Source organism: Opisthocomus hoazin, chromosome 1 (assembly GCF_030867145.1).
Source record: "Opisthocomus hoazin isolate bOpiHoa1 chromosome 1, bOpiHoa1.hap1, whole genome shotgun sequence".
NCBI lineage: Eukaryota > Metazoa > Chordata > Aves > Opisthocomiformes > Opisthocomidae > Opisthocomus > Opisthocomus hoazin.
The window spans coordinates 138,641,394-138,653,060 of record NC_134414.1 but is presented as its reverse complement, the minus strand read 5'-3'; the positions used below and the strand labels follow the sequence as shown (position 1 = coordinate 138,653,060).

The following is an 11,667-nucleotide window of genomic DNA, read 5'->3' as shown; positions in this document are numbered from 1 at the left end:
TCATAAAGTGCATCTAAACCAATGTTGGTAGGCTGCTGGGTCTATTTTGCTAGCTTAAACTGAGTGAGCAAAGGCATAATCAAACAAGAGGAACCTATGTGGGAAAGATAATCTTGAGCCTGGCTTTGTTGTTTGCAATGACTGCTCTTTCAATACCACATTAGAAGTTTTGGCTTGTCCATATTCACAATACCGTGCAGCCACAGCCCCTAAGTAATCTTGTGCAAATAACTTCATCTTATGTTTTGCAGATTGACAGAATCCATATCAAATTTCATGTCATATATCAAATAATTCTTCTAAAGAACTTGTTTAAAACACCTACATTTAGCATTCATTTGTAGAGACACAGTATACCTAATAACGGCTTGGTGTAACTAGCAGCTCATCAGATGATAACCAGATTCCTGCTTCTCAATTCACGCGGCCAGGCGTTGATGCCATATGGCACTTGGCCATGGCACATTCGACCTTGGAAGGCAGTGTGGCTCTCTCCTAGAGACACAGCATGCATAACATTATTTGTATGTGTCTTTATAATGCAGTCGAGTTTATCTTTGTTCAACTTTCAGTCTCTTAGTGGTATTTTCTGTAAGAAGTGTTTTATATTTAAAATACGGGGAACATTGTTGTTAAACACAGCATCACTTTGTTTATCAGTAAGTATTACTTTTTCTGCTTTAGGTTATATGCTTTACTTGTTTTTGTGGCTTAAATTGAGCAGGAGACCTTCGGGGACACAGTAACTGTGGACTCCCCACAGCAACTCTAGTGGGGAGCACCAGAGGATAGGTAGTCAAATAAAATCAAGTGCCATAGTATATTTCTCCTCATGAGGAATACAGCCTCTCCTAATGCATTTCTTGTATCTCTCCCTTATTTTTTAATTTCCTTTATGTCAGTTTATGGGCCAAAAAGGCAGACAAGCCACCAGCTCACACTTCATGGGTATCAAAGGCCTCGGAATTTTCCCCAGTGTCTTTTAACTGATGCCATTAACTTTTTTTTTATAATTATTATTAAAGAACAGCTTGAAAAAAGTAACGTGGCATTTATTTTAAGGCCTTGAAAGATAGTCTGCCATTTTTATTGACAGATGGCTAGGACAATCATCCTCATCATTGAGTATATAATGCCTTCTTCTACTCAGAACATGCCTAAATATAACTTGCAGCTGTTGATTCTCACTGTGTCTTTCTCTGCAAGTTACGGTGCAACCAGTACTCTGTATTTGCTGTGGTGTAATTGAGAGATACTGATTTAGTAAGACCAGAGTAACGCCTCAAAGTGCCGCCTATAAGGTGTTTTCTGACCTTCCCAACTGGTCCTGTCATTTTGCTCTGGACCACCTCCAAGCTTTCAACATACTAAAAAACCATGTGGGCGCCTGCACTGCTGACAGGTGTTGCAGCTCCAGGCTTTGCTGGGCTTCCAACTTGACGTTGTCAGTCACGGGTGACAGCAACTTCTCCAGTGGTTGCCAGCGAGGTTCCTGCCCTTGGCAACTTGTCCTCCCTCCCTGGCTGCACAGGAGCCAGCAGCCACATACCCACCCATTATCTGGGGGTGTCTCTGAATGTAGCAGGCAGGACAAAAAGCTTCTGTGAGTCCTGCTCCAGTGTAGCAGCCTCTGGGAGCATTGAGGGGACCAGCATTGACACCACGGGTCCCTTGGAGCTCCCCTTCCCGAGTCCCAGGTGGTTTCCCCCTCTGCGTGGGGCTCAGCCCCTCTGCTCACTGGCCCTAGAGCCACACAGTGGCTTCACTTCACAGGGTGGCATGGGAGATGCACAGACAGAAAACAACCGTTGGAACTAAAAATACTTGGTTATTGGTAACGCATAAAAAATGAAGAGGAAATGACACAAGCAAAAACTGCTTCCACCAGCACTTGCATTCTGCCCATGGTCACTCTTACACGTTCCCACAGGTCAGGCAACTGATGAGGTTCATGGGTGAATGGCATTGAGACAGCGTGGTAGTCCAGTACCTGAGGAGACTCCACTACCGTTGCTGAGCATCTTGTCTGGTTTGGGTATGTTCAGCTGGCCAGGTGACATGTGTAGATCTCTCGATGCAAACATTAAACAGCATGGTTCTTGCAGAGAGGCACATGCTTTCAACAGCAATTGCTGCTTCATTTTGGACAATGAATTTTTGCCATTTGTCTGTTAGCTAGTAATTAATCCATATAATGCAAATTATGGTGTACACATACACCATTATTGTTTCTTCAGAATTTACAGATTTCTTGGTTTGTTAAATCTGCAGCAGTACTTTTCTCAAAATGTATTATTCCGTCAAAGAATCAAGACAGGTTTGTTTCTCACAACTTTTTTTTAAAACATACTAAATTATTAATGTTATTTTCATGTTGAAGCCTTTTACTTGTAATAACTTCACACTCTCTTACCTGCAATTATTACAGTGGAACCATCTAACAGTCGTTGGTGTCATCTTGCTTTCTCTCTGTGAACACTGACACAATGTGCTTTTCCAAGGTCTTGGGACTTTTTGCTAGGATTTTTAAACACCTAACTCCACCAGGTGCCTTGTCAGCCAAATCTTTTGTGATTCTGACATGAAAATTATCTTGGCTACTGATCTGAAAATACTTATGCTTAACGGATGCTGTTAAAACACTTCCTTTGTCCGCAGATAAATTAGGAAGTTGTTTACCATCCTCACGTAGTCCGAATACCCATTTCTGTTCCTTTCTGTATACAAAAAACTACCTTCTCTTTATTAAAAAGCTTCCATCAAAATCTTTTCTATCAACAGTTTCACCTATATCCACCTGGTAAAAGCCTAGGCCATTGCTAGCATTTCTTGGTTTCCAACATATTTTGAAAAAAAACTCCTTCCAAGTGCCGTTAGCACGTGCAGCAATCCAGTTTTTCCAGATTATTTTGAACACTCCTTATCGCTCTGTATGCTTCATAAATTCCCACTTTTATTGTGTGCCATATACCTCCTTTCCATACACGCCTTCATTCTACCTTTTTCCCCTGTTGGTTATATACAAGAGTTCTAAGTGTTACCTTCAAATTCCATGTTAGGCAGAAAAGGCTTTTAATCATGTCTCTTTTTCACGACTACAGAACCACAGATCATTTCCACCTTGTAAATGTTGAGCAGTGAAATTTCTATGAAAAATTTTTTTGTAGTTTTCTCCTGGAGAGTCACATTTTTCTGATTGCTTGATTTGTGGTCAGTTTAACCCATAACTTCCTCTCTTTGAGGATTTACCATTTTGGAGTGTCAATTTTATCTACATATTTGCCCAACTTCACAGTTGAAACACATACATACATAAATATCTTACTTAAACATCTGCCTCATAGGCATTAACCAAATGCACCTATATACAGCTAGATACATACACGTGTAAATGCTGTGTATCTACTTACAACGTGTACACATACACACATGTATCTGTATATACACATGCACATGCACAGTCAGTCACCTATATACAATTTAATTTTCCCTGAAACTGGAGAAAAGGTGCTTCTAAAAATGTCTGCATTGTTGCCTGTAATGCAGCATCGCAGCAAAGAGCTGTGGCTATTGATGCTGCTCTCCCAAGATGAAGACGTGTTTTAGTGTGAGCCCACCTCTGAACGGCTGCTCAGCTCTGCCACCAAGGGCAGCCCCACCCCTTCCGTACCGACCAACAGCTCCGTTAATATCTGGACAGGGCTGGCTCTCCTGAGCAGGATGTGTCAAGGAACAGGAGACAAGGGAATGCAGGTGGGTGACACAAGGGTTTCCTCTATTCCGAAGTGCTTAGAAGTTGCTCAGGCTTTGGTCTAGCTGAAAAGGAGAGAGAAAATAAAAAGAAGCAAGATGCAGGAAGACCAAAATGGTGTAAAACATCACATCATGCTGCCTTCCATCAGAAATGAGTCTCCAGCTCATCCGCTCCCCACCTCTCCCTCCAGGATCCTGGGATATCCCGACCTCCACCTCTCCTGAGCGGGGATGCAGGGGAGAGAAGGACACTCCTTGCTCCTTCTCGCCCACGAGGGAAGTGGCTCAGCATTTTAAACTCCTACCTGCTCTTCTCCTGAGCACAATGAAGAGGACAACGATGAAGATGATGGTAGCAATGAAACTCCCCACCAGTCCTTCCGATCCCATTTGCTCTGCAGAGGAAGAGGAGGATCAGTGGCGTTAGGTTAGCTGGAGCAGCTGAAGAGCCAGCGAGTTGTCACAGTTAAATGAGCTTCCCCAGCTACTGACCATCTGCATGCTCTTGTCAGGTACACAGATGTGACACAACACACGTGAGATAAAGCCACACAAACGCAGGGCCAGTTACTCTGGCTGGACTGATGTGTCCTAACTTGTTAAACTGCAATATTGCTTGCTTTTCCCTGCTGGGTCAGGAGGAGAAACAGGAGCAATCTCCCGTCAGCAGGGAGAATGAGAACCCCAACAGCTCCAATGGGAGCAAGGATTTTTTACTATAGCTCTTGAGCAGCATCGGTCCTCAGCTGAAGATCAAGTCCAGCTGGACATGGCTCCTTGGGACATGGCTCTTTTCTTGTGCCTGTCCATGAGGGTCCAGCCCACGCGCTACCAATTTTTGATCTGTTGCTCTACTTTCGGTCATAAAATCTCTTTTCCCCTGAAGGAAATGAGATAGTTGTGTCCCAAAATCTTCAGGGAGTGAAATAAAAGATGAGGAAGTGAAAAGGAAAGGGAAGAGGATAGAGAGGATCGGTATGAGATTACACCGGAAGGAAAGCATGGAGAAACAGGCAGATGTGATGTGACTCAGGGGTTTTGATCCCTCCGATGGGTTGATGAGGTGGGAGGAGGTCTGGGCAGGATGAAGAACTCGCCCCTCTGCCCGTGACACCTACCTGGTGCCTTAAGATGGGTGCTCACAGAGATGGGCTCTGCCAGGGCCACGTGTGAGACATGGCAGCTGTAGGTGGCTGGTGCCCGTGCTGTGGCTGAGCTGATGCTGATGTAGGAGGTGATGCTGTAGGTGCCATCTTGGCTTTGCCGGTGGCTGGAGAAATGTGCATCTGAGAGAGGGATTTCCGTATCATCTTCAGGAGTCTTCTGTGTCCAGCTCACCAAGACGTCCAGGGGGTAATAGCCAGCAATGTTGCAGGCCAGAGTAGTTGTCACGTCTCTCTCAAATGACACCACTGCTGGAATGATACGAACTCTTGGAGGTGCTGGAGGAGATAAACAGGGAATTGACTTATTGTCAGCAGAGTACAAAAGCCCCCATCCACAAGGGAGAGAAGATGAGCTGACTGTGTCAATGCGTGTTGGGAGCAATGGGGTAAGGGTGCAGGGCAAAGTTTCAGTGCCTGGGAGATGGGACTGCTGTTGCCATCAGGCATTTCCCTTCCTCACCGGCCACGTGCAGCTGGATGATGTGCTGGGCCTGGTGCAGCGGGGTGGACACCAAACAGATGTAGCTCCCTTCGTCCTCCACACTCACTCCTTGCAGGGTAAGTGACGCGTCTCCACTCCCCAGTAGCTCTGCCACATCCACATGGACTTTTGGCTGCGATGCTGGGCCTGTGCTCCCCACCTGGTACCGGAATAGGCTCTGGCCACTGCCTCGGTGCTGCCTCCTCCACTCCAGGGAGGAGAACAAGGAGCTGGGAGCCAAGGCAAAGCGGCAGTCGAGGGTGACCGAGCCACCAAGATGCATGCGCAGAGAAGTGTTGCGTGATGACAACTGAAATTCAACTAGAAACAGAAACACAGGCAAAGCAAAGAGTTAAACAGATGTGGTTAAAGAAGGCACCCTTGGGCGGGACGGGCTGGCACTGGGCTCCCCACCAGGAGGAGGAGGAGGAGGAGGAGGAGGCACAGGCATCCTATGTGTTGCCCCAGGGGCCATGTGGACTGCAGAGCTGGAAGAAGCCAGCCTGGTGGTGTTAGTGGGGCAGGGAGACTGGTGGACACCAAGTGCATGTCACGGTCTTGAAGGTGCTTATCATCCTCAGGGGCTGGGGCATGGGAAACCCTGAGAGCAGACAGGGTCGGGGGCAATCTGTGTGACCCTCTTTTCCTTAAGCTCCAACTCCCGGCAGCCCTCAGGTCCTGGAGCGAGGTGGGGCGTGGGGGTCTCAGGGACACAGGCTCCCCTCCCCTTGTGTCCCCCAGTGCTGTGGGGGCACCCCAGGCCACCTGGTCACCTGTGGTCAGCAACGTCCCCTCCTTGCTCATAGGAAGCCTCAGCTTTGGGTGCAGTGTTGCATCGTGCTCCTCCTCCTCCTCCCAGCCGCCACAGTGGGGTCCTCTGAGCACGAGGGCGATACTGATCCTGCCGGAGAGCCGCAGGGTGGACATGAACCAGGAGGTATGGCACAGCCCGTCACCAGCCCGCTGGGAGCTGTACGGGGAGATCTCACAGGTCAGCTCCTCCCCATCACACTCGGCGTGCAGCAGGGACTCTGCATGTGGGATGGATACCGACGGTGCTGTGGGGACAGAGGAAGAGGTCTGACTGCCTGAATCCAAAAGGGGAAAGAAAGCACAAGCTGATGAGACACGTTATTTTGGAGAAGCATCATGCACTGCAGGGGTCAGTCAGAGCCCAGAAATGCAAGGCTAGGCGTAACAGATGAAGGCCTGCAAAGAATATGAGAGGTTTGTCATGACAGTCTTACATCCCTCAGTCTGTTGGTTGTATTTTATCCTGCCTGATCACACAGAGTTCACTCTGGGCAAAGGAAGGTGTTAGGAAAGGAGAATAAAAGGAACAGATTCCATTTAGCTAGCTCAAGAAAGCAAGCTGTGTATGTGAAATGCCCAGTAAAGACCCACAATGTTTATTTGGTTTAGGCCTGAATCCAGAAACAAAGGGGACATTGAAGCATCCCAGGTAAGGAAAGAAAGGGTGGCAGGAGTGGCTGACTGCAGAGACACACTGCACCTGTGCCTCTGATCACAGCACGGGCTTAAGCGTAGGTGTAAGCATCCCTAGTGACCTGCATGCTTTCCATGGACGTCACTGGAAACTAACTCTGTGTCTGCAATGCCTGACAGTAGCCTGGCTGTAGTGTGCTTCAACTCACCTATGCCCAGTCCAGCCACACCACTCGAAGGAGAGCTTGGACCCAGGCTAACGGATCCTGCTGGGCCTCCAGGTTCCCCTCTGAACATGTCTCAGGGCCTCAAACAGGCTTGTACTGAAGCACACGCCTGAAGATAAGCACTGTAGGCAGCGGACAAGACCACAGCAAAGTACACGCTCAGACCTTTGCTTCACTCCATTTGCAAAGTTATGCGCAATGCAAGGGCTACAGAGGCTGGACCGCAGGTTGGCACCCACGAGTGAAGTAAGAACCTTCTTCACTGGTTAGGTTAGGGTCCTTAAGGCCTTTATGGCCTTCTGAGCAGGACAGCTCTCCTTCATGCCCACTTACCACCATGCTTCCTGCTAGCACAGAACACTCGCATGACTGAAGATAGGAACACTCTTTATGGGTGCAATAATTCTGTGTAGTGGAATACTCAGGATAACCATGAGCCAGCAGCACACCCTTGTTGCCAAGAAGGCCAAAGGTATCCTGAGGTGCATTAAGAAGAGTGCGGCCAGCAGGTCGAGAGAGGTTGTCCTCCCCCTCTCCTACTCTGCCCTAGTGAGGCCCCATCTGGAGTACTATGTCCAGTTCTCGGCTCCCCAGTTCAAGAAAGATGAGGAACTACTGGAGAGAGGCCAGTGGACAGCTACGAAGATGAGGAGGGGACTGGAGCATCTCTTCTACGAGGAAAGGCTGAGGGAGCTGGGCTTGTTTAGCCTGAAGAAGAGAAGGCTGAGAGGGGACCTAATATATACTTACAAATATCTTAAGGGTGGGTGTCAGGAGGATGGGGCCAGATTCTGTTCAGTGGTGCCCAGCAACAGGACAAGGGGCAACAGGCACAAACCGAAGCATAGGAAGTTCCATCTGAACATGAGGAAGAACTTCTTCCCTCTGAGGGTGACAGAGCACTGGAACAGGCTGCCCAGGGAGATGGTGGATTCTCCTTCTCTGGAGATATTCAAGACCCGCCTGGACGAGGTCCTGTGCAGCCTGCTCTAGCTGATCCTGCTTTGGCAGGGGGGTTGGACCAGATGATGCCCAGAGGTCCCTTCCAACCCTGACCATTCTGTGATTCTGCAATTCTGTGAATTCCTGTTTTTGACAAAGTGTTTCCCAAGAGACAGGCAATCTAGGATAGACCCAGTAGGAAGGAGATGCCTCAATAGGGCTTTCTAACATTTCCCACAAACTTCCTTTCTTAAAGTCCAAACTGTGGAATTCAGGGAATCATGTGTATAGCTTTAGTGGCCATACAAAAATTAATTGTCTAAACTCAGTTAAAGAAAAATCTTGCAGAAGCCCGGTGCGGGTGAGTGGCCAAAACCCCGGCTGCAGCTCTCTCACTCACCTGAGGCTTCAAAGACGATGGGAGCAGAGGGGTCAGGCTTTTCCTGCGGGACTTTGTACTCAGTCACCTCACCCAAGTTCCGGTCATCGCTGACGCTGACGCCCCGCAGCACGAGGGCGGCGGGATGCTCGGAGGACGCCTCGCCAGCGGCACGCAGCAGGCCTCTCGCTTCTTCCCCCACGTAGGAGCAGCCCAGGGCGATGTCCACCCTGCGAAACGCAGACGCTGCGGTGGGGGCTGTCGCTGGCCCTTTAGGGAGGGAAAAGAACCGTCTGAACGCACGACCCCCGCTGCGAACCAACGAAGAAGAGTGGGATGGCGATAAATAATCGGGAGGCCGGGGGCTGGCTGCCACGGCGGGGTTGTTCTCCCAGCCCTGCTGCCAGCGGACCCCTCCACCCTGCTACAGCAGCAGCCTTTAGGCAGCCCCCAGACCCCACTGGGAGACCTTGGCTGAAAGGGTGGGGGGATGAGCGCAGGGGGATCCCCGGCCCCCGCCCCGGCCGCTCACCCGCTGCCACGGCCTGCAGGACCCCGCACAGCAGCAGGGCCCCGCACAGCAGCAGGGCCCAGCGCAGCCCCGGCTCCCCGGCCATGCCGCCTCCCCGTCCGCCTCCAGACGCCGGAACCCTCAGGGGAACCAAGGCCGCCCGGCTGCCGTTGGTTTCGCTTTCGCTCTGGCAGCGCGGAAGGAAGGAAACGCCCGGCCCTTGAGCGCGTTCACTCAAGAGACCCGCGGCGGCAAGGGAGCGGGGCGCGGCCAGCCGGGGTCGAGCAGCACCCCCAAACCTGCTGCTGGGCTGCTTTTGCCCGGTCCCTCTTTAAGTCGATACCACATCAGCCTTTCCCGCCGCGCTCCGGCGCGCAAGCTCATCCCCTCCGGCCTGCTGAGCAGCCCCTGCAAGCAGCCGCGTCCCTGTCCGCTTGCTTTTTAGAAAGCTTTAGCTTTCTGCAAGGCTTGGAGGTGGAAGCTGGTTGGTTTGCTGTTCCCCCCCCGCCCCGCAAAACCTTCTTCAACTGCGTAGAAGCCGGTTTGCTGGGTGGTGGTGTGAGCCAGCCCCCGAGCCCGGGGATGGGTGGTGCCACCACCGGCTGCCAAGTCAGCCCTGGCTTCATGGGAAAAACATCACGGCATAAAAAACAAGCTGCGAGAGGGGAAATGGGTGAGCTCTGATTGTATTTTAGCTACTGCCTTTTCCCCCCATCTTTCAGACACACGTAGAGAAAATGGCTGCTTCTCTGCTGATCGGTTCCTCTCTTCTCAGTCTTGCTAGCCCCGCAGTAATACAACTTAACCCTCACTGTGGCCTGCTGTGATCATGCACGCACAGCTACAGTAAACCATGATAACCCCCAGCCTCAGCTCTTTCAGTAAAACTTCCTGACGCCCAGCCCAGGAAGCACCTTGCACCCAACACAGATACAGGTTCTTGATACAGACTTACCCCTTGCATCCCAATCCCATCCTCACTCACCACTTCAGTCCCGTTGGAAAAGGCCCACAAGATACGTCAATTCTTCCTGCTGAAGTTATACTTACGAGCCCTGAGCTGTCAGATGCGGCTAGCTGCTCTGACTCGCTCTCCCACTGCCTCACTGGGGTAATACCATGCACTACCCGCACATCCTGTGAGTCCCGGCAGCCCCCTTCGATCTGAGCTGCGCTCATCTCTGCTCCCCGGGCCCTACATGTTATTATCCGGCATTATCTGTGCTCTCAGAGGGCACCCACATCTTCTCATCAGCCAGTGAAGCAGAGCACAACTCCTTCACCCCAGGCAAAGGCAGCAGCAGGGTCTGCTAAGGCAAGGCTCCTTCCACTGATTTGTTTCCCTCCCTGCTCCAGTGGGGCCAAAACTGCGTTTCAGCAGATCTGCCCGTTAGCTGTTCACGCAGAGGAGCTGGGGGAGGTCTGCAGCCTGCGCTGTGGCTGTGAAACGAGCTGCGGGGCACTGCCTGCAGAGAGGCTCAAACACAGCAGTTGTGATAGCCTTTGTTTTGCAGAGCAGTAAGCTGTTCTCTGTAATCAAACCCTTCCAGATGTCTGCGAAAGCTGGGACTCCCTTCCGTGCTCCAGAGCTGCGATCCATTGCATGCTGGATCAGCCTGCCTAAAACAAACAGCTCTGGCAAAAAGTTGTGCAACTTACTAAGCTAGCTAGCAAATATAACTTCATCGTGCAGGTGTTTGAGAGAGCCATTCAGTGATGCTGCAACCGCTGGGGGAGGGCTCTGTATCTGTTTCATATGCAGGGAGATGAAGACCAGTTAAATAAGTACCTGATGACAGATGAGGAGGTAACGATGGGCAGAGAGGCCTAGCCAACAAGGGGGAAGAATATACTAATTGTGATGAGAGAAGCAGCAGCAGACAATACCAGTAGCCAAAGGGCTATCTAGTTCAGCTAAGGGAAGCGAGTGAGGCCAGGGAGGCAGATTTTGGTGTACTTTGGAGAGTCAGAGAAGTGGTGATGGGAGGAGACCTCTGGAGGTCTCTGATCCAACCTCTGGCTCAAGCAGCTCACCATGATTTTGTCTGACCAAGTCTGGAAACCCTCCAAGGGTGAAGATACTGCCACCTTTCTGGGTACCTTTCCTTTACCTTTCTGATGAAAAAATTTTTCCTGAAACTCAGCCTGACCCTCCCAAGCTTCAGCTTGTTGCCATTGCCCCTTGTTGTATCGCCTGCTATTGTTGAGAAGACTTTGGCTCCATTATCTTTGTAACTGCCTCCCAGGTGTTGGTAGGAAAGAAATATGAGCAACTAATTTGGGGTGTAAACTAGCTATTGTGCAAGTGACATAAATATGGTAGAATAACAGTCATCCCTGTATTAAAATATTCTGCTGTTCAGGACTGATACAAAATGAAGACAAAAATAGTGCATTGGCATCACATGAATGATGTTATAGATTGCTTAGGTGACGCTCAGAACGTTAAAAGAGGCTTTTCTCTGGTGCAGCTCAGAGTCAGCTGTGAACCACTCAAGTTCATAACTGGATATGTAGGGAGAGAGCTAATGTTAAAAGAGATAACTATGCTGCCATGGGGGAACTAACTTCAGAGTTATGGACCAGAGAATAATCTCTGATGTTCATAAAGGGTCTTAGGCCTATAATTTGCAATATGGCAGATGACAAATTCCTTCACAAAACCATCACTGAACCTTCAAAAGATTTGTTAGTTGTAAATAGCAATTAAGTCATAGAGCAGGTGGTCATCAAAAATAAATCTGGAGCGTGTGATCATAATT

The 11,667-nt window shown here is 49.8% G+C and overlaps 1 protein-coding gene across 3 annotated transcripts; it reads right to left on the bottom strand.

Annotated features, from left to right (window-relative positions):
* Nucleotides 1-3,048: 3,048 nt before the first annotated feature.
* On the bottom strand, nucleotides 3,049-9,404 carry TAPBPL (TAP binding protein like). Of its 3 annotated transcripts, none has more exons than XM_075437975.1 (7): nucleotides 9,205-9,404; nucleotides 8,416-8,664; nucleotides 6,174-6,458; nucleotides 5,380-5,721; nucleotides 4,872-5,195; nucleotides 4,059-4,148; nucleotides 3,049-3,816 (listed from the first exon to the last, which is right to left on the bottom strand). In XM_075437975.1, the coding sequence occupies exons 1-7, from the start codon at nucleotides 9,287-9,289 to the stop codon at nucleotides 3,776-3,778; spliced, it is 1,416 nt and encodes a 471-aa protein (XP_075294090.1). In that variant the 5' UTR covers nucleotides 9,290-9,404; the 3' UTR covers nucleotides 3,049-3,775. The 3 variants fall into 3 exon arrangements, with proteins under 3 accessions (XP_075294090.1, XP_075294082.1, XP_075294097.1); XM_075437967.1 differs by lacking the exon at nucleotides 9,205-9,404 and adding an exon at nucleotides 8,927-9,161; XM_075437982.1 differs by lacking the exon at nucleotides 9,205-9,404 and adding an exon at nucleotides 8,927-9,161 and having other exon boundaries at nucleotides 3,049-3,812.
* Nucleotides 9,405-11,667: the final 2,263 nt, after the last annotated feature.

What these genes read in the sequence shown, in the direction of transcription:
- TAPBPL (XM_075437975.1), bottom strand. Translation starts at nt 9,289, where the DNA reads ATGAGCTTGCGCGCCGGAGCGCGGCGGGAAAGGCTGATGTGGTATCGA. An exon ending in GGGGACGTTGCTGACCACAG is followed by an intron (nt 5,722 to 6,173) that starts GTGACCAGGTGG and finishes TTCTGTTTCTAG; the next exon opens with TTGAATTTCAGTTGTCATCA. An exon ending in TGTGCTCAGGAGAAGAGCAG is followed by an intron (nt 3,817 to 4,058) that starts GTAGGAGTTTAA and finishes TCTCCTTTTCAG; the next exon opens with CTAGACCAAAGCCTGAGCAA.